At 45.7% G+C, this 27,710-nt stretch overlaps 1 protein-coding gene and 1 long non-coding RNA gene across 6 annotated transcripts; one reads left to right on the top strand and one right to left on the bottom strand.

The window, feature by feature from the left end:
- Nucleotides 1-951: 951 nt before the first annotated feature.
- Nucleotides 952-8,146, bottom strand: HAND2 (heart and neural crest derivatives expressed 2). 4 transcript variants are annotated; one of them, XR_003987544.1, is made up of 5 exons: nucleotides 7,558-8,146; nucleotides 6,248-6,525; nucleotides 4,630-4,708; nucleotides 2,662-2,787; nucleotides 952-1,996 (listed from the first exon to the last, which is right to left on the bottom strand). XR_003987544.1 is itself a non-coding variant. In XM_008502526.2 (2 exons), the coding sequence occupies exons 1-2, from the start codon at nucleotides 8,110-8,112 to the stop codon at nucleotides 6,427-6,429; spliced, it is 654 nt and encodes a 217-aa protein (XP_008500748.2). In that variant the 5' UTR covers nucleotides 8,113-8,146; the 3' UTR covers nucleotides 5,815-6,426. The 4 variants fall into 4 exon arrangements, 1 of the variants encoding a protein (XP_008500748.2); XR_003987546.1 differs by having other exon boundaries at nucleotides 952-1,597; XR_003987545.1 differs by lacking the exon at nucleotides 952-1,996 and adding an exon at nucleotides 2,027-2,053.
- Nucleotides 7,616-17,444, top strand: LOC115598287. Of its 2 annotated transcripts, none has more exons than XR_003987547.1 (3): nucleotides 7,616-7,662; nucleotides 9,543-9,631; nucleotides 17,155-17,444. It is a non-coding gene; the product is annotated as an uncharacterized LOC115598287 (long non-coding RNA). The 2 variants fall into 2 exon arrangements; XR_003987548.1 differs by lacking the exon at nucleotides 7,616-7,662 and adding an exon at nucleotides 9,241-9,319.
- Nucleotides 17,445-27,710: the final 10,266 nt, after the last annotated feature.

Raw genomic sequence — 27,710 nt, 5'->3', positions numbered from 1 at the left:
TTTTGTTTTAATCTCTTCCACCTCCTGTATTTTCTGGCAGGACATTTCATTGTCTTTTAGGCCAGTTTTAGAAAACTGCTATGGGTTTGCATGCGTATTCAGCTTTTTTTAAAGTTCATTATATGCAGCTGTTTCAGCCTATAGCCACATATGGCATGCTAATAGAGACCCCTATAGGAGAATCGTCCTCTCTATTATCCCCACATGTTTGTTCAGTATACGTGGCCGGCAAAACGACTCTACATCTATACATTAAAATATAATTTTACATTTTTTTCTCCCGACTACCTCGGGCAACTCAGGGTTGCTTTGAACAGCCTTCACGGTTAGCAAATAAAAGGCCCCTTAATGCGGGCGCGCTGATCTCCATTGTTTCGCTAATACATTAACGCTGTTCCCAAAGCCCCTCTCCCGGGAAACAGCAGCGGTACCTGGTCCCCGACCGTCGGGGATGCAGAACCCTTCGCGTCTCTCAAGCGAGTAGGACCAGACCTGCTCCGCTCCCAGAGCCAGGAGCCGCCCGGTTTCCTCCCGCGGAGAGGAGGCAGCGGGGCCCGGGATCCCTGAGGAGAGGTGCCGAGTCAACAGCCTCACCCCCGCAGAGGAGCCCTCACCGACCAGAGATCTGCCGTAATGATCAGTGACAGGAATTTTTTTTTCGTTTTGTGTTTGTTCCACAGCGTTATTTTCTTCCCCTTTATTTTTACTTTCTTTTTTCCTTCAGTTTTATCCCCTCTGCCCGAGCCCGTTAGTTAGTGGGAAGCCGAGCTCGCAGCATAACGTTTGCACTGATTCAGAAAGGAAATGTTCCTTTTCCTTTCGAGATTACAGATAAACAGAGCGGAGCGTTGCGGTATCTTAAGGGGTTTATTTTATTTTATTCTACTGAAACAAAGAAATTGAAGAGGGTTTTTTGTTTGGTTTTTGTTGTTTTGTTTTTTTTTCCTCCTGGCAAGCGTATTTTACCCCGAAAATTTAATCCTTCAGACAAATAGTCTAACATTATCCCTTTCCTCTTGAGACGAGATCAACTGCTTTCTCATCCTCACCCCGCCCTCCCTTCCTGGTAGTAGCACTGATTGCACTGTACAGCTGGACAAGTGTCAGCAGTCCAAGATTTTGCGAGCAGCCGGTGTAGGCTTAAGTTATATTTCTTCAGCTATTATTTTTTATCTCCTCGGGGAAAAAGAGCCCACAAAAAAACCCACAAAAAACCAAAAAACAAAAAAACACCACCAAAACAAGCGGGGGAAAATGGTACGAAACGTACAAAGCAATAAGGCGAGAAGTTTCTGTAAATAAGGTACAAACATGGTCTGGGATCCTGCTGAGCCATGGCTACCAAGCTGGCTGCTCGGCGTTACTGTCAGCCAGCCTCAGATCTAAATTAGAGGCGATTCATTAGGACTTAATAGCAGGTGCAAAGCCATCTCCTCCGCAGCAGCACTGCCGTTTGAGTAGGGAATCGTTTTGTTTTACAGCAGCTTGCAACTCTTCCGGTTGGTTGTAAACCTGACTGCCACTTTGGATAGCGGGGTGCCAGCGCTCCTGCGACTGCCGTCACGTAAGCGCCCCACTTTGCTTGGCTAATTTTTCCCTGCCAAGACATAAGGTGGAAATCTGACTGCCTCGATATTTATTTTGGAAAACAGCACTATGAGCGAATGCGCAGGGAGAAATCGAGCTGAGATAAAGCGGGAGCTGGGACGGAGGGTGGGCGGACGCACCGCCGGCGGAATGCACTGTTTTTTCCTTATCAAACGCCCAAAGAAACAAATAAACAAACAACCTCGGCTGCAAACTCTTGTAAAGTTGGAGCCTCTGGGAGCTTCGGAGCCGAGGAGCCCCGGGGTGGGAGCACTGGGTCCCTCTGCACCCGCATCCCAGCTGGCGGCCGCGGCCGGGGCTTGGAAAGCGCCGCCGTGATTACACCCAAGTGTAGAGCAGGATGGCTCCTAGCCGTCTGATCTGACGTCAACATGTCTCTAGCTCCTCGCTGCAAGATAGAGGGAGCAGAGCCGGGGGAGGGAGGGCTTTAATCATTCCCAGATGTCTATAATAGCAGATATAAAGACTTATATAGTGTCTGAGAATAAATTTGTAATCAATGCTTTACAAACGGATCATCAAAGCAACGACATTTTTAGAGGAAAGTGGGAGTGTAGGGGGAGATGGGGAATAGGGAGACACACACCACTCTAGTTTGGAAGGGAGAGAGTGGGCCACAGAGATTCACAGAGAGGAGCTGGCTCCGTGCATCTCCCGGCTTTGCTAGAATTTATGTGAATGTGTAATTCAGATAACAACTCTGCTTTAATCTCCATTATAAGGGACGAACTGGAACATCTGAATAGTAATTGGCCAATTAGAAATGGAAAAGATGGGAGCTCGTTTGCAGAGGCACATATTTCATGGCCCACAAAAAAATTTCCAAATTAAAAATATATAAAACATTGATAAGCCCTTGATTAAAGCAGATTATGTCTGCACGCGTGTGGAATGCATTTCCTTCCTATCGCTACTTGGGCGTTTCTTCTGTGTGTATTTGTGCGTCGCTAGTATGTGTGAAAAAAGAGGGTTAAGGTTAGATTTTGAAGCGCAAGAGGAGGATATTTTGCTTAGAAGGCTTATTATCAACCTTCTTTCCCCCTCCCCGCCCACCTTTCAAGATCATGTTGTCTCCATGGCATCCTCTGGCCGTGTTTATATCCTTGCAGTTGCCCATGGATGTCTCGACGTTTGTTCTAGGGATATCTGTGGCTTGGTCAGGGAGGTCCCGTTACACCTCTTTGACAACGATAGCAAATTAGCACCACAACAAAATGCAATAAACTTTTGAGGCAGAGAAGAACTCATGGGGACGAGGGGTGAAAAAAAATCCACAATACAAAGGAAACGATTAAAAAGCGAGCAAACAAACAATTAAAAACCAACAACAACAACGAAAAAAAAACCAACCACCCCCCCCCAAAAAAAAAACCAAAAAACCTAAACAAAACAACACACAAAACCAGCAAACATCCCCCCCATTAAAACAAAACAAACAAAAAAACACCCAAAAAACCCTCTCCACAGTTTATCTTCCTTGCTCGCATGTCTGATAGCGCAGAGGACACATGAACCAACCCCAAATGCTGGGGCAGGTTTGGGAGTCTTCCGGGATTCCTCACGGTGCAGGAACATCCTCATCCCCTTTCCCAAACCTCACAATGGCCAGAGGCAGCCTGGGCTCACTACCAGCAGGGGGGCATTGGGCCAGTCCCTCTCTGCCTCCCCTCCCTTCAAAAACGGTGGCCAGCTCTAAACCCCTCCCGCTGTTGTTTGCCTAAACCGAGCGTCCTCGTCTCTTTCCCCCCTCCTATTCTTCCCTCCCCAGAAGACACGATGCATCGGTCCTCTCCTCCTTCCCAGAGGGGGAGCGACCGCAGTGTGTCTGGCGTGCAGCCGGGCCTGCACCCCGGAGAGCAGAGGGGACGCTTCCTGGGAGGGCAGGGGGCGGCGGGACGCCACCCGGGGGAATTTATTGATGTTTGTTTTCAAGAGGAAGAAAAAAAAAAATTAAAATGCTATTCTCTGTGCTTCATCTACCCAACTGCACCCCGACGGCCCCACTGCCCTCCTCTTTTTCTTCCTCCTCTCCCCCACACAACGGTGAGAAATGTTACAGAGGGATACTGGTTGCCATCTCTCTTCCTATGTGCTTTTCACTTCTGAAAAGGCTCCCCGAAATACTTCAGGATTCGCCGCTGGAGCATCGATGCCCCCAGGTTCGGGCAGGGTGCGCGAGCAGCGCTCCACTGTTATCAGGCCTCGGCTCGGCCGGCGGAAAGCTGGGGCCAGGGCACTGAAATCCCCATCTACCATCAATTTAGCTTCTGCTTCCCCATCTAGCTTTTAACGTCAAAACCTACATTTTTGTCGGCTCCGGCCTGTCTAGGACTCTTGTGACTTAGCTACAGCAATGACTTCTCCTGAGAAAATGGCAACATCCTCATTAGCGAATAATCAGAAGAGATCTTCCCTGGCGGATCCAGAGGAGCTCCTGGTTCCGAGAAATCAGCGTTTCAAAAAGGGAAAAATTTTCATAGGGAAATATCGGAGAGGAGATTCTCGAGGCGGTGAGGCGGAGGAGCTGCGGGCATCTCGGCACCTGGGTTTTCAAAGCTTCCCCCGAGGCAGCTGCAGCCCAACGACTCGGTGAAGGGAAGACACCACATCTGCAGAGAGGCTGCTCAGGACCCGGAATGTGCGGTACTGCAGCAACCTCAGCCATCCCTCGCCACACGCACTGCCCTCCACTCATATTTTTTTGTCATAACATTCAAATAAAATAAAAAAGTTTGGACAGGGAGGGGGTGCGAGATGCTACAGTTTATCAGCTGGGCAACAAACACGCAAGGAAAAGCAGTCAAGGGGGAAGATTCTCTCTCCCTGTGCTATAAGAAAAAGCAAGTGTCTAAACACAGACCCACGCCGGAGCGTAGACTCGGGCTGCCTGACCCGACGGCAGGGAGGGCACATCACTTTCGTCTCGTTGTTGTAACCCTGCAACCTTCCCACTGTCAGCAGGGGCGGCGAAATGGCGCAGGGGCTCCCTTATCTTTTTATGGGCATTGCACATCTACCTACGCTTAGTGCCGGGTCTCGTCGGGAGCCACTTCCTTAGGCGCGGCGGCAGAGGAAGGCAGGCAGGTAGGCAGCCCTGGACCTGGAGAGAGAGCCAGCTTGGTTTAAGTTGAGATGATTTAAATAAGGATTTAAAACACGAGCCCAAATTTTATTATGGAAAAGTTGGGAAACTTTGTGCTTAATCGGGAATTTCCAGAAGTACCTAGAGCAGCTTCTTTCGGTAAAAATTTTTCATTTGTTTTTTTTGCCTGCCTACTATACAGGACGATGACCCTCATTTCCCAGCACTGAATGTCTACAGCTCGCTCGGGCACCGTGGAGCTGAAGAGCCACTAGTCAGGCACCGGGACCCTTGTTAAGGTGTAAGCAGATGGGGCGAGAGATAACTGTGCAGATACTGGGGAAGAGAAATCACACTAGGGAATAGATAAACGTACAAAAAAGAGTCATAGAGCTGGATATAGAAGTTTGCAGTCAAGGAAAAAACAAAACAAAACGAAAAGATTTAAAAAATATAATGCTCTCTGTGTCGGGTTGGAAACGTGCAACCCAGGAGAGTTTTGGGAACCACAAAGTTAATATTAAGTTCACCATAGCTCGTTGTAAATCTTACATATCTTCCTCCACTCCTCAAATCCCTTGCCTTGTTCACTCTTTCTTCCTTGACGTAAAATTACCTGCTACCTAATCACTCCGAGCAAAGCTCTCCAGCCTCCCTCGGCTGCTCCTGGCACCCCTCCGGGGCCGCCACCCCCGCCTCCCGGCCCCGCTCAGAGCTCGGCTCCCGCCAGCGCCTGGCACCGCTGCCGCCCGAGCCCCGGCCATGAGAAAACCGCTCATCCCTGTCATCACTGATCCGCCCGGGGTTTGCACCTTTGTCCGTTTCCCGTTAGCAGTAGGTCTCCTGCAAGGAGAACACCACCACAAGGAATTTCTATTCAGCTGAGCTGCCGGATTCTGTTAAACACACACGGGGCTAGCGAGCTCCCTCCCTCTCCCCCTCCTTTCCCTCAGTCACTTGTTTAAAAATAAACTTAGGAGCCATCTTTATAATTTAGTTTACTTCCGAATATTTTAAATATTATGAAAAAAAGCCATAAACAACGCTGTTATTCAAAACATTTTGAGGTATAAAACATAAAAAGATCTGGGTTTTCTTTTTTCTTTTTTTTTTTTTTCTTTTTTTTTTTCTTTTTTGATTTTTTGTTTTTGTTTTGTTTTGTAAAAAACACACACAGTGGTTTATTGAGTACTTACAACGTTTACACCTTCAATATTAATTAGATTCCACTTTTTTCCCTTACGGGCGGAAGTGCACATAACCAATAACTGCTGAAAACATCTTCAAATGCTGAACGACCACAACAAAATTACAACACTAAATACCGAGCCAATCGCAACATTGGTGCAACTGCTTCTGTTGAAATATAACTTTATAATCCCATGAATATTTATATCCAAAAGGCCAAGTATTAAAGATACACTTCACATACACACTAATGCCAGGGAGGGATTTTTTTTTCTTTTTTTCCTTTTTCCTTTTGTATTGTTCTGTTTTCCCCGTGTTTTATACAGAGCAAATAACATTCACGAAACTATTAGAGACATTACCCCTTACCAAGCTGGAGTTTCCTCTTCATATATGGAATGCTTTTCCCCTCTCCTTCAAATATCCACATTTTTGGGGGGTTGGGGAAGAAATTGCACATAAATAAACTGGACGATTCCAAATACAAAGAGTCCTCAGGAGAGCTCACTACTGAGACTAAGAGGACGGCTCCTTCAGTCCTGCCGTACTCATTGCTTGAGCTCCAAAGCCCAGACATGCTGCGGCCAGCCAGTCCTTCCTTTGGTTTTCTTATCGTTGCTGCTAACTGTGCTTTTCAAGATTTCATTCTGGAGAAACAGGATGCAAAGGAAGAGAAAGAAAGAGAAAAAACAGAAGGAGGAGAGGAGAAAAAAAGGTTAGAGGTACTCCTCTTTCTAAGTAGCCTTTGCCCTGCCTTGAGATGGACAGCTACGAGGAGACACGGCCTCCTGCCCGTGCATGGGGCTGCAAGGGGACAAAGCGAAGCGGCCTCGGAGCGGTCCACCCATTGGTGAAGCCGCCGCCCGTGGGAGCGGCGCCGGGGACTTTGGGCAGCTGAACCCCTTTCCGAGCCACCGCCAGTGTTGGGCTCCTGGTCTCAGAGGCACAGGGAGAGGGCTGCTCTCTCCCAGAGATGCCAGGCATCTCTCCCAAAGATGCCAGGCATCTGAGAGGAGATAGGGATGGCGGTAAGGCCTGAGCTAAATCATCCCGGCTTCCGTGAAGAAGCCGGGAGCGAGCAAAACACGCAGCTGGGCAAAACATCGGGCCTGCGGCCACAGAAATCTGAAAATATCGCCCGAACGTTCTGTAGGGCCTACAAGAAACTGGGCTTTCGCTGTCTCGTTAAAGTCGACTCCTCCGCTCAACTCCAAGAAAGTTCAAGCGCAGAGCACTTGGGCGGGAAAGCCCCGCGGTGCCGAGCCTATTAAAGCCGGGCTGAGCTTAGCAGCTAAACGTGTCTCTAGCCTTATATTTAAGAGAGCGGAGGCTTGTCTCTGGCAGGATCACGGTTTGGGATCTGGGACAAGCCCAAGCCCGGGAAAGGACCGCTCCGGAGTCCCTACTGTCGCGGTGTTTCCCCAGCGACTGCTCGCAGCTGCAGGGCCTGATCCTGGCTCTCTGATAGAGCCGCGGGCGCCGAGGCCGCCCAGGGCCGTGCCCTTTCAGGGTCTCTGTTGGCATGCATGTCCAGGGAGCGGGGGGATCACCCATGGACATCACTCGATGACCCTATCCCGCTGAGCGCCGGTGCTCGGGGATGAGGCGCCGGCGGGCGGCCGAGCATTCTACTCTCTACGTCTCCCCCGCCCCGTCCCGCCCCGTCCCATAGCACTGACCAGCTCTTTCTTCCTCTTCTCCTCCTTCACGTCTGTCTTCTTGATCTCTGCCTTGAAGGCCTCCGCCTCCCCGTTCTGGTCATCCTTCGCCAGCAGGTCCATGAGGTAGGCGATGTAGCTGGTGGCCAGGCGGAGGGTTTTGATCTTGGAGAGCTTGGTGTCGGCGGGCACGTTTGGGATGCACTCCCGCAGCTCCGCGAAGGCGCTGTTGATGCTCTGAGTCCTGCGCCGCTCTTTGCGGTTCGCCGTGCCCCTGCGCTTCACTGGCCGGGGCCCCCCGAGCCCGGGCGGGCCATTCCCGGGCGGCACCCCCCCATAATGGGAGTGGTCCATGCCCGGCGCCCCGTTGGCGTACTCGGGGCTGTAGGACAGAGCCATGCTGTAGTCGGGGGGGGACATCTCCGGGTGGCTGCTGATAAGCCAGCCGTGAAAGTAGGGGTTCTCTTCGTGGCCGCAGCGGGTGGCGGCGGCAGCGGCGGCAGCGGCGGCGGCGGCGAAAGGGTAGCCCTCATGGTGCACCACCGGGTGGTGGGGGAAGCCGCCCACTAGACTCATCCCCGCTCCCTAACGCACCCCACCCCGCCCCTCCGGGCCCCAAAACAAAGATTTCTCCTCCCCGCCCGCCCCCCACCCCCCGCCGCACCGGCGGGAGATGCTTCCCGCCGCTCACCCCTCAGCACTTCCCCGCTGCCCGCTGCCTCTCCATAGGACACTGCTGCAGAGTCCCCGCCGATGCCCGAGCGATCCCCCCTCCCCAGGCGCCGCCGCCGCCGCTCATGCGTTGTGCCTCCACCTCCTCCTCGCCCGGGACTGGGTCTTCGAGGAAGCGCGCACAGAAAATAAAAATTATTTTTAAAAAATGCTACGGAGAGGAGTCGACCAAAACAAAATGGCTTGGCTTTCCAGCCCGGGATCTTCCTCGCCTCTTGCTTCCCTCAGCTCTCGCCAAGTCCGCCGCGGCCGGGTGCTACTTACACGCGGCCCCCCTCCATGCACCCCCAGCTCGGGGCGGGCGGGCGGGGGCCGTCAGTGCCGGGCTGGCTCAAGCATCCCTGCCCGCCGCTCGACCGCGGGAGTCAGTGCCCCGGCGCTCCTCTGGGGCATCCGCACCGCTCGGCCGGGCGCGGCGGTGGGTGGCGGAGGCGGCGGGGTTCAGCGCAGCGCGGGGCACTGGCAGGGCTCCCCGGCACGATCTCCATGTACAGCTACATGTTTAGGGCCGCTCGGGTTAATATATGTCGTCAGAAGCGGCAGCGGCCAATGGCTGGCGTCGGGGGCGGAGCCCGCCTCACTCCGCAATAAAACTTTTTGATGTTCGCCCTGCTAATTGCCGAGCTCCTCTTTTAGGATTGGCTGCCCCTCCGCATCCATAATGTAATTAAAACAAGGGGGGAAAAATTATCATGGAGGCAGAGGTTAATGCAAGTGTTTAGCAGATGCCTTACTGTAAAATCGGCGTTAAAAACAAAACAAAACAAAAAAACCCAACCCAAAACCAAAACAAAACCAACAACCAAAAAGACCATCAAACTCATTAAAACTTTAATATCGGATAATCTCAAACCAGGTACAGTATGGATCCAAGGAATTTATTGGCAAAAATCTATGCGAGAGCTTGATAGGCTCCGAGGTTGCTTTTACAAAATGCTTCATGTCCGTGCGGTAGAAGAGCAAATAAAGACAGATTCGGAGGGCACTTCGTCGGTTGCCCGGTTTGATAGGCATGCCCCAGCAACGCTCCGGCTTATACTTTTTATTACCGGTTAGTATATACAAAGAGATCACTAGTTCCCGTGAGGAGGGAGACGAAGTTCCTCTGCCTTGTCAGTCATCGGGCTTGCGATCCAAGTCAGCAAAGGCTTCTCGGCTGCTGACTTGCCGAAGGAGCAGGGAGCTCAGGGCTTGGCCAGGGACGGTATTTTCTTCCAGAAAGAATTGCTTTGAAACACCAACAATAAACCCGAGTCTAACTGATTCTCTTCCAGTTTGTTGCCTGCGCCTACGCATCTCGACCAGTATTCACCCGACTCATTCTCCTGACATCAGTTTCATGCTTGTTTAACTGGTCTGATCGGTAAGTAACCGAATATTTTTTACAGCATGTTCAGAGCTTATTTTCTAGCTTTTACTAACAAATATATAAATATTTCGCCGCATTCCTGCTTCTGCAATAAAAAAGACCAGCATCTGCGGAAACCAGGTTTAGTTATTGAAAGGGAATATTTAAATATTTGTTTAACAGACAGGCTAGGAGGAAATCTCCCGTAACTATTTAGGTATTTTTGCTTTGGCAAGTTTGAAGAAATTACAAAAAGAAAATGGATCTCAGGATATAATTAATGGGTAACTTTCAGGCGACGCGAATTGTTGTCTTCAAATTCAGCCGAGCATTACTAAATAGCTGCGAACTATCAAATACCCACACTTATGTGTGTTGGCTGACGGCTAGTCTGAATCGGCGTATATTACAATGCAATCCTACAATATAGGCAGTGTGGAAAACTGTGTCAACAGGAGCTGAGAGGTCATAAATTAAAGAAAGGGAAAGATAGAGATGGGGGAGACTGCGAAAGGAGGCAGCAAGAACCGCAAGTCCAATTTCTACAGCAGCTCAGTGTGCTCTGCGAACCCACTGCAGAGCCTGTGGGAATGCCTTGAGGGGAAGCGTTGGGAGGGGGAATGAGGGCCAATATGCCCCTCTATGCGGAATCGACTCAAAGAGAGAGGAGATGAGCTGAGCCGTCGCGGTCCCGTTGTGGAGAAGGGACTGCCTCCCCGCTTGCTCTCGGAGGTGATTCCTGGACACGGGTGCTTGCTGTGGCCCTGGGGCTCTGCGGCTGTGTCTGCTGGATCTCGGCGGGGAAAACTCTTCAGGGAGGCGGCAGGCTCCGCCGATGAGGCCGCCCTCCAAGGAACAGCTCGCTGCGGTACCGGGGAGCTAGCTTCGGCGGGGAAATATAAAAGGGAAGCCGGGAGCCAGCCTCGTGTTTCCGAAGGACGGGGAATGTAGGGCTGGACCCAGCGTGGGGACATGCACAGAGAACAGAAACGCAGACGTATATTTATATAAGTATATAGACATATGCCTGAGCGTCTGGGTGTAAACTGAGTACGAAAGTGAAAAACTAGTCCAGATGCAGAACTGATGTATATACACATAGATCTTATACGTAAGCACACATGCTTGCAAGAAAGATGACTGATGGATATCTCTGTCTATATAAGTGATCTCACACACGTGCATATTGTATTATCCTAAGGAAAAACCCAAACATGCTTCCAGTGTGGGTTTTAAAATTTCAGAAAGGACGTGGGCACAAAGTATAGGCAGAGCCTTGTAGCGGCCAGATGGCGTACCCCTGCGGGGCTCAGCACCGAAATCCACGCGGTTTCTACAGCGCTTCTCCAGTTTTCTTTTGCTCTGAAATTATCCTAGTTGTGAAGAAGCGGGATTTGACAACGCCGGGAAGGTGTATCGGTTTGCAAACGGAGATGAGTTTCTTTGCAGTCTACTTATTTGCGTAGAAACTTTCCAATATACTGTAGGCTGGACTACAACAGTGACAGTCTTTGTGGCAAGTCACTACGGTCTTTCAAATAACATTTTCAGTGATGAAGAAAACAGAAAACATGAGTCAAAGAAAAAGTACTAAAAGATATAGGAGATATGGATCAGAACACTATTCTCCAAAGCTAACATCATTATTGCTTAGTTAGCTTTGGAGAAAGAGGCTCTCTAGATAAAGCATCTAGCAGGATCATATATATATATATATATCCTATCCCCCAGCAGCTGCTTATGCATTTTGTAAAAGGAGTTTTAGAGCAAATGCAATTCTTATGTACTCCCTCATCTTTTAACTACTCAGTCTGCCCGATCAGGGGTAATAGCCTTTTATGTTTGATCAACATCGGAAACCACTGCAGCTCAAAGTAGTTTTCCCAAGACTAGGCTAAAAAGCACCGATCTTCAATGTATCGCTTTGATATTTTTTTCCTGCACGAATAATTTCCTTTAAAAAAACCCAACAAACAAACAAACAAACAAAAGCACCAGCCTCAATGGAGGCTAATTTCGCTAATTTCCCTGCCGAAATGGTTGCATGTTAGGATGTCATTTATCTGGGCTCTGCTGCCAGACAGGACTTACCTAGCTTGCTGTAATTAAGAAATTTCGGTGGCGACTGTGCCGAGGCTGGTTTTCCCTTTGCTCCCCTCCCTCGTATTTGCTTTGGGCTTTTTTTTGTTTGGTTGGTTTTTTTTTTTGTTTTTGGTTTTTTTTCAATTTTATTTTGTTTTAAAAAGTATTTATTTTATTTGTCGGATGACGGAGTGTCTGTATTTGTGAAGGCCTGTATGGTTGCCTTTGCCCTGCGATTGTTGCCTCTCTGGGAGGGAAGACGGGGCTGCCCTTGCCATCAGTGGGTTCCCCGGGGCGCGGGATGCAGGAGCCCAGGGAGAAGGTGGCGGCGGGGGGCGGCCAGCTGGGCGCCCTCTCAGCGGGATCAGCCCCGGCCGCGCCACCGGGGCCGCCCGCTGCCCTGCCCCGGCGCTCAGCCGCCGCCGGACGGGACGCTTATCGCCAGGTCACTTGTCTCCTTCAGGCCAAGGGTAGGGTGGGATTTGGGGATAACAAAACAACAGAGCTGTGGTTATCCCCTCCCCCCCAAGTCCCCCCTCCTCCCTGCCTCCCCAGCGCGAGCTTGTGTGAATTAAACTAAATTGCATATTAAGCTAATTTCTCTGAATCAGACGAAACCGTGTGAAATCTGGGAAGAGGTGCCGACGCTGGGTGGTCGGAAACCCACATCTGCTGGGGGCTCTCGGGCTGGCTAGCTGAGAGAGCTGCAGGCGCACCGGACCGACCGATTTAATGAGCAGGCCCGGGGCATGAAAGCGCCTGGTCGCTGTCTGAACAGCTAGCCTCTCATTCGTTTGCTCCTTTTCTGCACCTTCTTGTCGAGGAGCCTCCGATACCGTCGGTGCTATTTTGAGGGTCAGGCAGCCTCCGGGGGCAGGGCAGCGGAGGGAGCGGCGGGCCCGGTGCCGAGCCCAGCCCCACGCTTTCCGCGCTCCTTGCAGTAGCGCTGGATCCTCCCTTCTACTTTATAGTTTTCATTACAGCAAAACAATCAGACATACAAAAGCATCCCCAAAGGCACCCCTTCCATTGTATCTGAGGTGAACCCAGCCCCCACGATGGTTTTCCTCCCTGGCAGTTCCTAAAATTCTGGGGTCAGGAGCTTCAGGGTACCTCTTCTTCCTCCTCCTGACCGGCTGACTACCACATCGGTCAACACGATGCATGACTTGAAAAGTGAAGGCGCGTTTGAATTTATAGAGTGCATGATGTCATTCACCTGGCACCAAACGTATCAGAATGGGGTATCGTTCTTTAATGGATTTGGGGATGTTGAAGCAGCCGACATCCCAGTGATGCAATACACCCTATCCCTGGGCCATTGTTTAGGAGTTCTCAAAAGAAAGTAGTGCCAAAACCAAACCAAACCAAAAAACAAGCAATCAGGAAAACCCACCTACTCGTATTTTTGTAAAGAGGCACCGGAGAAATATCATTTGAAGGTCAATCTGTCAGTGCGGGTTAATGAAAAGGCCTTGTGCCTAATGGGCCTACTTATACCCTCTGCTGCACTCATGCAACCTGGATTTCAACGTCCAGGGCAGAGGACAGAATCAGGCCCAGCAGGCCCCAATTAATTGCTGACACTGAAGGTGGAGGGACCCTGGTTTACGTTACGATTATCGGTAATGAACGCCCACGTATTTCAGGCACGATAATCTCACAGCCGTTGCGTATAAAAAATAAAAATAAATAAATAAAAAAATAAAAAAAAAAAAAGCGAGAAAAACCCAAGACACGGACCATTTTGTAGGTCACAATGATTGGCGGTAAGCGCGGGACCCCGCGCGTTTTACCGCTGCATGTGTAAGCAATTATTCGAGGATTGCTTATATTTGTGACCGACGATCCAGGGTTGCATGTAGACCCTGGGCAGGAATCACAGAAAGAAAAGAAAACCACAAAGAACTCTGCCCAAGACCCCTTCGTTGTCAGAAGAACAATAATAAAGACTTATAAAATTCTGCAGTGCCCTCACAGCGTGTCTCTGTTTATTGGGTTTGTCACATATGTACCCTGTACATACACATATATAAACACATACATATATGTATACAGACAAGCACACTTTTTGTCACGAAAGGTTTGCATTCCTCGGAAAGAGCACCTTGTGTCGCCCTTGAGCCCGACACTGAAGAGACATCTAGCTAACATTAGTTGCCTTCATTAACAAACATTTTTTCCTGCAGCATCTGAAACTCAGGCTTTTGAGGGAACATAGGTTGGGCTGGAATCTTTTGGGGTTTAAGGTTAATAAAAATCAACACTTCTATTGTCATTCATAATGGAAATTGTCTATTTAACAAGTCTCGGGTTTAAGCAGTGTTCATGGATCAAAGGCAACTCCTCTTGGCTTAAAGGAAAAAAAAAAAAAAAAAGATCCCTCTGGAGCAGGGACAATTAACTGCAATTCCGCCCTCACTGCACTCCCCAAAATGTCGGTGTCATTCTGCCGGTGTAGCTGCGCCGTGTACCTGCCGCACCGCACCCCGCTCCCGCCCGCCCGGGACCGACTGGAGCACACGGGCTCCTCTTCAGACTCAGCAGCTGACTCTTGCAAATGTCGGTTGCACACTTGCTAGAAGCCTCATCTTGGACCGCAATTCCTATATGCGTATTTCGGTGTAATTGATCTGGCTGAGTGAGGTCTTTTTGGTAATTTGGATACACCAAGTCTCCAGTTAATGACATATAATCAGCCTTTAGGTCACTTGGTCATTCTCCTATTACAAACCACTCCTGCTCTCTCTGATCTCCTTTCAAACTAAATTTCACACAAACAAATAAAGCAAGACAGGGACAAGTCCTTAAAATACAAGAGAAAAATATTGGAGAATTGCTCGTAGGGAACTATAAACATTTTTAAAAGAAAAAACGAAAAGATAGGAAAGAACATCTTATCGAGAAGGGGAGTATTGTGTACAAAACACGGAGGGAAAAACGGTCTGGCTTCTGTTAAAAATGACATAAAATTAAAATAAAAATAATTACAAACAGAAATGGCGTAACATAAACATAGGGCAGCAGGATTCACTAGAAATGTGCGACTATACTGTAATTTGCTCTTACCATCTGATACAGCCGATACGTGGATATGTAAAACTTTTATTTTCTTCGCTTTAACTGGAGGAAAAAAATTATCTTTACTCTGCTCTTCAAGAAAGTAACTGAAGTAGCCCGGAAATTGAGAATTGAGTGTCATGTACCTCCTCAGACATGCAGAAAAACGGAGTTCTGGTCAAGGCATTGGGTGTAAATGCGACAACAGAAATAAATATTTGACATAACCTTGCAGAAGGTAATTTACTAAGTCAACACTCTGGTTTTCTGCTTTTCATTTTTTTCTTCCGCCTCTAGGAAGAGGCTATAATCTCTTTTTATTAGATATTCCCCAAAATATTATTTTAATCTCCGTCCAGATATAGATATACACATACTCGCGTTAGCAACAACGCTGGCGGTGATGTTTGTGCAGAAGACGGCGTGGTGGCTGGGGAGAGGAGAGAGTGGACATGTCCTAGGTAAGATCAGAGGGCCCGGAGCCTGCATGCAGTTCATTGCAAAAGCAAGCCCCGTTTTTCGGAACTAGAATTGATCTCTATAATCAAGAAAGGACAGATTTCAATATTTTTCAAATGTCAGCTCTCCGAGGAGGAAACCCCAAAGACGACTGCAATCCTCTTTAAGAGGACTCTCCCTTACAGACTTTAGCACCTTTCAAAATATTATCAACATGCGTTTTGCCAAAGATCTTATTTGTATTTAATATGTGATTCAGACAGGCTCAAAGTGAGCACGTAAGCATATGTGAAGTTGTGAGAATGAGCGCCGGAGTGGGTTCACACAGCGGAAGAAAATGGAGCAAGGTACATATGGAAGAGAGTGTCACAAGGCCCCAGCGCAGGACGTATTCATTTGATACATCTCGTTGCTTGTTCACTACATTCCTGGTCTTTTCAGCATTTCCAAGACCCCTCCTTTTTTCCCCTTCTCGCCCTTGGGTTGAAGCATTAGACTGTGGCCACTCGACGATCCGACCCAGTGACTGAAGAAGCAGCGAGGAGGCAGAGCCCCGACACCGCGGTCCTGACGGGACTCACCCCGGGGGGCACCGGCCGCCCCGCCCGGAGAGGCACAGGATGCTCAATCCTGCCCCGACACTGTCCCCGACAGGGCCCGCCGCCACCCCTCCCACTGGCCGGGGGTCGAATTGCTAAAGGCCGCGAGGATGGAGGCCGGCTGGTCCCCGCTGCCACCGCGTCTCCCGGGGGCTGGCAGTCCCCCCGACGCCCCGCGGGAGGTTCCGCGCCCGGGAGGAGCCCCGCCAGGGTTGGGGGGGTGGGGGTGGGGGAGAGCTGGAAAGGGTTAAACACTTCCCTTCCTCCTCCTCCTCCTCCTGGAGCCCCCTGAATGCCACTGCTTTCCTCTAGAGGTCTCATTAGGGAAACCCTAACTGCTATTTTCAACGTTTCCTCAATCAAGCGCCTTTAAATAGAGCTCCACAAACAAATTGGCGGCAAAAAGTGCAGATCTTGTCACGGGAGAGGCCGATTCAATATTTCACCCTTGTTTGCTTTGTAATTGCGGCCTGGCTTGTGGCTACCTGACCGCTGGGGCGAGCTCCCCTTGCCCCCCCCCCCATTCCTCCCCACATTCCCACCCCCTCTTCTGCCCGCACAGCTCAGTGGACACCTTTGCCGGGGTCGGAGTGTGTGTGAGAGGGACTGCCCGGAGGAGCCGATTAGCATGTGATCTTAGGGAAAAAAGTCAAACACTCAAAAATCGTGGGGTCCCAAACTCTGCATGAGCATTTTTTTTTAATTTTAATTTTTTAAATTTTAAAAATTTGTTTGTTTGTTTTTTCATCGCTGCTCGGAAGCCACAAGCTTCCAGCACAAGAGTGTTCCCTTTGCTTCTCAAGTCGGAGGCAGGGATCAGGCAGGCGTCCCTCCTGTCCCCACGCAGGCAGTTTTGCTTTGCCGGCTTCCCTCACCACCCCCCACCCCCCTCCCCCACTACCGCCTGTTAAACCGCTCTTATGATTTGTTATATTTTCCACAGCTGCTTGTTCTTGTTTGACTGTTGTACAAAGCCGCTTTAAATCCTCGGCAGGAAGAATAAAAGTTAAAACCTCTTGGACGTGTTCCTGCAGACTCGCGGGCTGGTGCGGGTCCGTCTCAGTCGCTGCGTAGCGACCCCTCGGCACACGTCAGGTCCCGATAAGCCTCGTTACTGCAGCTCGGGGCAGCAATCCGCTCCCTAGTATCAACAAAAATAGGAGCTAACTCAATTATATTTGAAAGCCGGGGTCTAACAGAGGGAAACTTTGGCGCTTATGAACTAAGCTGCTGTATTTACTTTGCTGTAAACCGATGAGAATATTTTATGAGGGAGGGGAACAGTACAACACAAAAGGGAAATATGACAATAAATCTCTTTTTATGGATTCTCTTTAGCAGCAAAACACAAGGATTCAACGGCTCTACGGCTCAACCATTTCGCAGGTACATCTGAAGATGCGTATATATAAAAAAATACCGCCTGCTCCTGCCTCCTCCCTGGATCTGGGACACCCGGCTCTGTACCCCCCAGTTCAACGACGGAACTAACGGTGACTTCAATGGGAGAAGCAATGGCACAAGAATCCACATCTGACCACTGTAGGGGCAGGCTTTGATTACCTCAAGTGCCACTGGCACTACATTTTTCTTTTTTTTTTTTACTCAGAAGTAATGCTCTATCATCCATCTCCTAAGGAGCACATTAGGTTACTTTCTAGTAACTCCAAAACTATTAATGTTTTAGATCATTTGTCCTCCAGCAGATCTAAATTACAGCTCCAGTTTCACAGGGCCAGTTTTTAGATATTTTTGCTTGCTGAAATAAAGACCAGTACTTGGAAAGGAGGGTTTCAAAGTGGCAAAGGATCTAAAGCTCCATGAAGTAAGTGCAGGTTCAGCAAATAGATATCTTTGAGGATTTAAACCCTGGATACTTATGCAAACCAAAATACAAAGTTCACTGCATCTTGATACCTTTAAAAATCTGTCTCAAGGAAAAAATATTTTTTCAGAGTCATATTCCATCATAAATGTCATTCATACATCCTGAAGCTCTTTCATTCAGTACAAGCATATTTGTACCTAAGGTGCTAGGAATGTTCTGTTATCTGCCCCTGTGCCTTGTTTTGGTTCTTTCTGATTAACAAGTCTTCATGTTGCTTACCATGAACACCCAAATCTGTGTTTAGGTCACCTAGAGAGCAGGGAATAGCTGGTAGGTCTGGTGGTTTGCTGCTGGGCTGGACTGATTTGGAAGTTCAGGGCTGCTTGAAACAATTACTTTACATATCTCGCAGTACAGTGCTTTTCCTATCTCAGCATGCATGCACGCATGCAAGACGGCTCTTTAAGTGACTGGTAACTTAAGTCTAGCAGCTATGAAAGCAGAAATCAGAAGCAGCATATACAGCTTAATGTATTCTTTCAAAAATTAAGTTTTACCAGTTAAAAATTGTCATACACTGCTAAATAAAAGTCACACTGACCTTTCCCCTATGTTTTTGTTTGTTTGTTTGTTTTCTTTTCTTTTTTCTTTTTAATTTCTTTTTTTTTCCCCTTTAATGTAACAGGCAAGTAATTTCAGAGCCTTGGTTTTATTAAGAATTATCTACTGTTTAGTTATGTCAATCCTGATCATGTAGTGCATAGTGTCTATAAAATACATTAATGAGAAAAAGAAAGATCACAAAACCTCACAGACACAGATTTCAACAGTATAAATCGCACTGCATAAGCTGACACTTAACATTACCCATCAGAGTGGTACCTATTTTCAGGAATTCATTTTTTGCATGTGCCTACTGTCAATGGAAACAATTTGTACATACTTGAGCTAGCTCATATACCATTGCTAGTCTCGCACAGGAAGACAAAGCACAGTGCAGGCTAATTTTACCCAGCTTCTGACTGAGCAAAGTATTCTTTGCTGAATTTTATGCTATTGTAATAAGGCACTGCAAGCACTGTGCTAGTCATTGCAAGGAGTTCTGCCCTGTCTACAAGCAGGGTAGTGGAAAAAGTGAGTGCTGGATATACATACATCTTGTCTCACCTGGAGGCCAGGGGCTGTTCCCTGCATACCCTAGGGTCCATGAAGGGCTTCCCCTGGTTTTGTTTGTGTACTATACATAAAGATATATTCTATCTTGTAAAAACAGTACATGCCCATTTTGTATGATATGTGCATGCAGACATCTGGGCTGCATGTGTGGAAAAGTGAAGGCACACACCATGAACAATTTTACATGTGCAATTTTCCAAGCGTGGGTCTATAGGTCTATTATATGGTGTATCTACAGTACAGAAAATGACATTCTTCTGCACAGGAGGGCATTTTTAAGTGACTTTCCAAGAAAAAAATATGTAGCATTATTTTTGTTAGCACAGTTACTAGCAGCTTATTTCTCCTAGTGGCTCCTGAATTTTTCTGCAGACTCACCAAGATGGAGCATTACTCCTAAAGAGCAACATACACACAGAAAACAGAATGTTTCAGATACTCATTTCTATAGGCTGATGTTATTAAAATTAAAAACATCTGCTTCAAGGAATGCAGATTTTCTGGATGTAAATTCTTCTCTACTCCCACAGTAAATTCAGCTACTCAGGAAACAAAATATAAGTCTAAACAATCATTGCATTGTTTGATACAGTAGCAAATGGAACAATGCAGGTCTTACTGTTGTTGTTATTAGTCAACCAACAACTGGAGTTGGATAAAGGTTTTCAACTGGGAACACTTTTCTAATACCTCTGTAGGCAATGGGTTTCCTACTGTGTGCTGCTCTCTGGCCTTCAGGCCTTGCATACTGGGCACAGGTTCACCCTCTTCTCTTCAAGAGAGCCCCCAAAGAAATAAATTTGTGACTTTGATAGGCTTTTTAATCTTTATCTGTTATCAGTTCACCAACACAGTATTGCAGCCAGGGAGAGTGGTGAACGGAGCCTCAGCTGCCTGCCTTTCAGATACTATCATCTAATCCTGATTAGAGCCATGGTTGGCTGGAAATTCCTCTGCAAAGTCAGGAGAGCAAAACCTCCTCCCTTTCATGCACACCTCAAAAATCATTGGGAAAATCTTCAATACTTGCCTTATCTTCTTTTGTACTGAAGGTAAGCTGTGTGTGCCTGTGCAAGACTGAGTGATTATGTGGATTGACTGCTGCGTAACACATTCAGTGACTGCTATGCTAACGACATAAGTGCTGTCAATATCAGAGATAGAGTTGTGCTGAACACTGTGGTATGTCCGTCAGATATTTTGTTACTTACTCCTTTCAGGCTGACTCTAAAGAGAAAAAAAAAATGTTGCAAGACCAAAAGTACTGATCTTGTTGACACAGAAATAAAGAAATATTGAAGATAATCAGTGGGAGTACATTGCTCTAAACTATATAGAGGTGGTGCGTGACTAAGAAACCATTATGTGACATAGGTGTGTGCACTGTGCTACCCAGAAGTAAATAGTGGAAATTAAAGTAATTTTCTTATTCTGACTCCTTATAAATCTGCCACTGGGTCAATCTGGGGGGTTCAGAAATGTTGTGTAAATGGAAATTTAGAAAAAGCATAGCAGTAGTGTATACTAAATAAAAAAATTACCTTGATCTCTCTCTATCTTTTAGAAAAGAATACAACACATTCAAATACTTTTCTGTATTATAAAGAATTCATTCTTCCTTTGGATCATAGGTAAAAGAGTTTGGACACAGGTTATATTACAGTGGTCAGGAGGTCCTCCAGACCATTTTAATATTGATTGTCACTCCAGATTCCCATAGTTGCTGTCAAAAGAAAATCTGGTATTTGTGGGATGTATGCTGTGAGCTCATAAATAAGACAAACCCAGGACTTAGAATTTTAGTATTGCTTATAACCTATATAAGTGGCTAAACACACATATGCACATGCATATGCACATTTATATAGGAATTAGAAAAAAAGCAGGATTTAGTAATTTCCTTTCAGTATTTACATCTTAACCACATTAACCAGCATTCAAACGCTAAAGAAACATTGGGGTGTGGCAGGATTAGTAATATTTGAGAGCTATCCAGCTCTTGAAAAATATCTGATTCTGCTTCCTTGGGCTTCTCATGGATCATGGTCTTTGTGGAGGCAGGTGTCTTCATTCCAGCTGGCCACAGGAAGTTTCACTAATTACTGCTCAAATAAAGTGCTTCAGCTGTTGGTTGCTGTAGAAATGTACACTTTTTTTGCCATCAAAATTTGGGGTGAGAAATGAGAAAAAGAAAGTAAAATCCATCATTACATATGACTGGAAGGAAATGCTTGAAGAAGGGAAAGAGCTGGTGATGAGACAAATCTATATTTCTTACAATTGTAGCTGTTACACTGGTTGCACTTTTTGTATGGAGTGAGCAGTGTTGCCAGCATTCTGCAGGTTAGACACTTGCTCTGAGTACAGACCTTGTTATGTGAAAAACAGCACAAGAACTGCCTGGCAGAACTCCACTCTTGAAGTGTAGAGACAGGTCTGAAGGGGCAACCAAATACAAAGATTCATTGCTGTCCAGCGGATGCTCTCTAGGGTGATACATACAAGAACAATAAAAAATAAAATTAGAGAGGTTTTTCTCTTGCCAGTGACTTAAAAATTCTGCAATTAAAACTTTTATTAATCTAGATTAAATGAAATGGAAATTTGCTTTCAGGTTATAGAGCCAAGAACATTCTTTGTGCCTCTATTCACTTCTGTGCTTCATATACCCTATGCAGTTTACACAAGGATTATCTTGTTTATTTAATAGTTATTGTGCTTCATAGAAACTAATCAAGTGAATACTTCTTTTTTTATGAAAAAAATGGGTGCTGAATTGCTCAAGTTGCTTTTATACAACATTCTTTGGTTTGCGATAGTGTGATATTTAATAAAGTGTTTATAAAGGCAGATACAATAGTTTATCAGATCTGAGGCAGTCATAATAACAAACTGCCCTTAGTCTGAGTGCTACATACTGTACTTTGTAATTTACAACATGGTACTTTCTAAATTACTTCGTAAATTAAAAAAGTCGCCTACCAAAGAATCAATCTTATAAGAACTAAGAAATCTTTTGCTAAATATTTCCTCTGTTACTTAGTCTCCATACAAATCATTATTAATAGCTTGGACTCAGACAGAAACTGCACTCCCTTGTAGCATGCCACACATGCACACTGTAAACTATTTCCATGCAGTCCATTCTATTTAAATTTCCAGTGGAAGGGACCTTTAAGGTTAAAATGTTATTGTGTCTAAGACAGTATCCTGAAAACAATGGGATAAAGTGAAGAAAAAAAAACCCAAAAGGAAGCTCAAGACCCTACCGTGGGAATCTAAAGGAGCAATTCAACTCGGAGTTAATAGTTTATGAGGACATGAATAGAGAATGGATCCTTTAATTTCTGTGTCTCAAGTTCAAGCCCTCACTGACTTATCTCAAGTCTGTTTGGTTGATACACTAAAAGGATGTGTAATGGGTTCTTCAGCAGGAAACAAAACCTGTGCCTATGTGTCTCCCTCTCTGTTGAGGGACCTGCCCTGAGAAACTCTGCTGGAAAACATGGAGAGACTTAGGTATAGATCCCAAACTAATACTGGCCTCTTCCCAATCTTCCCCAAATTTACTTCTCTTGTTATTGCCTATGCACATTAGGTCTGCTTTTGCATGGACAAGAAAGAGAAAATAGAAAAAGTTGAGAACTGTTATTTGTAACTTGAGACCAAATTTTGGTCTGCAAATAGGTAAATACATCCTTGATAGTCCAGCATTTACTTAATCCTCATACTTGAAGCAACTTCTGCACCTTACCTGGTATACAGACATACAGTTCTGGAGCCTCCACCAAAAGAAGGACATGGAGCTCTTGGAGAGGGCCTACAGAAAACCTGGGTAGAGACTTTTTATAAGGGCATGTAGCAATAGGACAAGAGGTAATGGCTTTAAACTACAAGAGGTTAGATTTAGGTTATAAATTAGGAAGAAATTCTTCTTAATATTTCCTAATATTTCTTCTTGTGAGGGTAATGAGAAACTGGAACAGGTTGTCCTGAGAAGCTGTGGATGCCCTCTCCCTGGAAGTCTTCCAGGCCAGGTTGGATGGGGCTTTGAATAACCTGGTCTAGAGGAAGGCTTCCCTGCCCATGCAGGGGATTGGAACTAAATGATCATTAAGGTCCCTTCCAACACAAAACATTCTGCGATTCTATGAAATTATGATATGCACCTGTGGATACAAAACATGTCTTAGATCTTACTTATGGTTACTATGAAATCATAATCCAGTTACAGTTTAACCTCACATAGAGTTTACACTTAAATTTCTATATAGCAGAGGAAGAAAAGTATAATTAATTGCTCATCTTCCTATTCTTAGGCAGGATAAATAAACATCAAATTAACATCCCTCAGTAAGTGAGTATATCTTCTAGCTGGGAAAAGTTCCTCTTTGTGTTTGTTCCCAACAGTCTGAGTGCAAAAAATTCTTTGTTAAAAGAACTGTGGATTTTAATTCTTGATCAGGCTTTGATCTGAAAGAAGTACAGAGATTGCACTCTGCTGTAGTGTTCTCTTACAGAAAAAAGGTCATCTGATAATCATTTGTGCAAAGAACTGTGGCTTCCCTTGACAGCTAAGAATTTCTTGTCAGATTGCAAGAAATTCTAGGAAAGAAGTCTAGGAAAGATGAGAAATTTGTGTCCTTATTGCTAGTTTTAGAGGAAATGTATGGCAGTCCAAAGTTATTAATTGATAACCTAGATACAGAAAGGTTTTGTTGAAAGTGATACAGGTAGATGAACATTTTTCACCTGTGAGGCTTGGTACAATATGTTCTTAAAAGGTTTTGTGTGAGACTGTCAAACACATCTAGTCTACTGAATGTTTTTTTTAAAAGTAAGGATTGTCATCAGTATTTTTGTCGGGATGGGGTCCTCTGTTTCTGCTCTTGCAACATTTCCATGGATTCATAGGATATCATCACTAGTGGATAGACTGAAGCAGAACAATCAACACAACAAAAAACATCACTTAATTGAGGGGTGGTCTCCAAAGCACTAGGTGATGAACAGGTGGTTTTCTTATCCTCAACAGAAACACATGCAGTTGCAAAGCTGTAGACCTGGAATATGTTTGTTATTTGCAAGCAGATATGTCCTCCAAAATTGTGTTTTCCCAAATTTATGTAATCAGGACAGGACAATATCATTATTTCCTTGTTCCATAACTAGAGTTGATACTTCAACAGAATGATCCTTCCGGGATGAAGAAATTTCTAATGGAGGATACCTGCTACTATCAAAAGATAACTGCTGTAGATAGCAAATGGATAGAACTTTTGATGAATTCCAAGAACTTGCCCTCTTCCTAGCTTTCCTGAGCAACTGAAGTTCTTTCCCACCCGCTGGTGAGAAGATGTATGCAACAGATAAATTTTTCATGATGGAGTGGTTTAAGAAGGAAACTGCAGAAGATTTGGTAAAAATTTTGCAGTTTTGTATGAAGATTTATCATGGTGTGTGCCATTTCCTTTAAGAACTAAGGGGATGGAGAAGCAGAGCAGGTTGTGAGAGAGACAGCATCAGATGGGCAGTTACCATGATAGTAGAGAAGGTTACATTTGGAAGTGGGCAGATTATGATGGTTTACAATTTGAAGGAATGAGAGCTGAAGACATGAGTGAGAAATTAAGGACTTGAGTGAAAACCAAAGTTATAATGAAAGAAAAACCTAAAAAAAGGAAAAGAAAAGCGGAGAAAAATAAATTTATTAAGTGTAAGAGAGACTACAGACTTCAAAGGGAGAGCTGGAGAAAGAAGCTGAGTCATAAATGGAATGGGAAATAAAAAATATAAAGACACAAGCACAAACAAAGAGCATAATAAAGAAAGTAGAGGTAAAAATACTGAAAAGGAAAAAAAAAAGGATCTAGAACATGAGAGAAGGAGGACATAATGTAAACACTGGAAGAATGAGGGCAAGTGAACTGAAGGGACTGAACAGCTGAAAGTTAAGACTTGAAGAACTCCTGCCACAGGAGGTGCTTTGTATGAGTGTACAGGGCAAGCCTGCTTCTGCCTTATGTACCACAGACCTTATCCTATGTACTCCACATGATTACATATATTCCAGTTGAGTGCTTGATACTTTGGAGAATTTCCATTTCACAGTCTGACTAGTCCTTGCTGTAAGTTAAGTCAGTCCTATGGCTGTTCTAGTAAGGTCACCTATGATCCTCTGTGGACACCAAAGACCGTTCCCAACTTTAGAATCACACACACATAGTGTGGATTCTGTAACTTTTGAATTCCCTGAAATGATTACCAGTGATGAAATAACAAAATCACCACTAATAGTCCTTCTGTGATCCCCCTTTGCAATACCAGTGGTACAACTGCCTGGACCTTGGATGAACTAGCATAATAGCTGCTGCTGCTGGCTCGGGGGGGTCCCAGAGCCATTTAAAAAAGTGCTCATGTAAGATGTTTTCCTACTGAAGACCTTCAGTGAAAAAATTGCCATAAAAATTGGAATCACACTCCCCGGAATCTTGCCAGCACCTCATAAACAAATATAGTTAATCAGAAGGCTTGCTCTTATGCATTTTCTTTTTTCCTCATGTCACATTCTTAAATTCCTCCACAGTCAGAGGGAGCCAGAGTGTATTGGAGAAAAGAATGTGGTCCCAGGTTAGCTCACTTATGGTCTCTGCTGTACATCTTGTAGAAAGGTGCAATATGCAGTTGCGCAAGGAAGTTTGTCAAAGGCACTTAGGTAACACAAAATTTATACTGTTGTGATAGAACCAGGAACTACACATTTCTGGAGTATTTTTTCCAAGAACTGAAATAAAAATAACTAAAGAAAACTGAACTAAAATATGAAGATGGGCTATTAATGATCCCTTCTTTTCCTTAACAGTTTCGTTTAGCTGTAAGAGTGTGCAAGAGCATCTGACACTTCTTGTGCCTGTCTTAAGTTGGTGCAAGGTGGCCCCCCTTCCCTTACAGACCCTTTTGCAATCTCCCATGTGAACTGAGATGATGCCACATATTGCTAAAGGAGATATGAATGAGTGAGAAGTTTCAGGCTAGCAGTGCAAGGCCTTATCAGGATGTTCAAGGGCCTCTGGACATTGCATAAACTCCAGAATAGGTAGTCTGGCTGGCAAGTCCACTCCTTCACCCATGAGGATAATTTTTGAGAAAGGTAGTCTGTGGAAGAGACAGAGCTCTCTTGGGGTATGTAGGAGTGTGGGGTAACATACCACAGTTACTAAAAACCATCAGAAAGGCAGCCCCACCAACTCTGACGTGGGAAGTTTGCTTCCTGTTTTCTCCTTTGGATACAATCCCCTAATACATGTATATTTTAGAAACAAAAATAGATTTTTTAAAAAATCTCCTAGCCACTGAAACAGTTTAATGCACACAGGACACAGGAAGAGAAAGACAGACTCACGGACTGTATCCCATTGCTGAATACTGCAGGTGGTGCTGAGGACTGAGTGCCTCTGTGAAGAAGAGAGAAGTATGGAAAAACAGAACATTCCTGGGAACATCTCTGTTGCTCTGCCTCTGCTGATAAGCTTGAGTAAAAAAATCACGTCACCCGTTTCATTCATTTCTGATGGGGCAGAAAAATTAGTAGTTTGGGACAGTCCAATTCTGCTCCAGAGGTTGTCTGTCATTTTAGGCAAGATGTGTGATTTTGGGCAAGCCAAAACATAGGTGCCTAAATCCTCAAACCAGTTGTTCCATGTGTTCATCACTCTGGAAATTATTCTTGGTTTGTAAGTATTCGGAGCTCTGGACAAGCATCATAGCTATTATTTTGAATGTAATGGTTATCAGTTCCTCCACTGCCTTAGTGAAATCACATATAGTTTGGAAACATCACCAGCGCTAGGAAAGAAATGTGCTCCTCCAAAACCTGAGGTGGAGGTTGGACCATGCAGATGGAGACAGAGGGTCACTCATCTCAGGGTGAAGAGAGGTGCAGGTGCCAACATTTAAGAGAAGACTGTGATCTTCAGGGGCACTTTGATAAACTTTAACTGCATTTCCTGAACATATTCTCTTTTTCAGCCCAGAACTGTTTGGGCAGCTGTTGAAAAATTTGTATGTTCACTAGGATTTCAAGCTGTTTGGGAGCTGTGGCAGGTCAGATGCTCTGCCCAGGCTGCTCTACAAGCAGGTTGTGTACAGGGTGGTGGTAACCACAAGACTGCATGAGCCCTCATAGTCAGGCTAACACTTTAAGAGAGCATCATATTTATTGTGCATATGTGACAAAGTCACCACATGCTTGCACAGTCAGCCTTATGCTTCTGGGGATCGTCTAATGGACCTACTGCCCATGTGCTGCCCAGTCACTGCAAACATGCACAGCAAAGGCTCTGTACATCAGATTTACTGTGAATATGCAGAGCAATGAAATGCTGCATGTGCAGCAGGACGTGCTGCTTCCTGAAGCGTGGGGTGGAGTGCACATACGCTGCACAGATTTCCCAGGTTGAAATGAAATATGTGAGTTCTAAACAGACCAAACACTTAAATCTTGAGGAGAGGCAATATTTTAAGATGTGTTCAGCATGAGGGCCAAAAGAAATTTGCTACTCGGCATGGTGATTCTGCTGATTTGATTGCAAGGTGCCTCATATTTGCTGAGAAAAAGATGCTCATTGCTTGACTGGTGCTGCCAGGTTCCACTTTCAGGCAAACATTGCAACTCCAGGCATTGCATAGCTTGTGTCACTCTGTAGCATTAGTCCATCTATGCCTTCATTTCCCATTTCAATAGCAATATATAAGTTCATAACAACAAAGATGCTTAATGGCGATGCTATTAACATAAATAAAGGTTACGAATCATTCAGACTTTATATTGAATGGCACTACTGAAATTATTTTTATTCCAAGAACAGCAACACCACCTGAAAATCTAAGA

This window comes from Calypte anna, chromosome 4A (assembly GCF_003957555.1).
Source record: "Calypte anna isolate BGI_N300 chromosome 4A, bCalAnn1_v1.p, whole genome shotgun sequence".
Lineage (NCBI taxonomy): Eukaryota > Metazoa > Chordata > Aves > Apodiformes > Trochilidae > Calypte > Calypte anna.
Note: the sequence above shows the minus strand (reverse complement) of the source record. Positions and strands in the feature narration are given on the sequence as shown.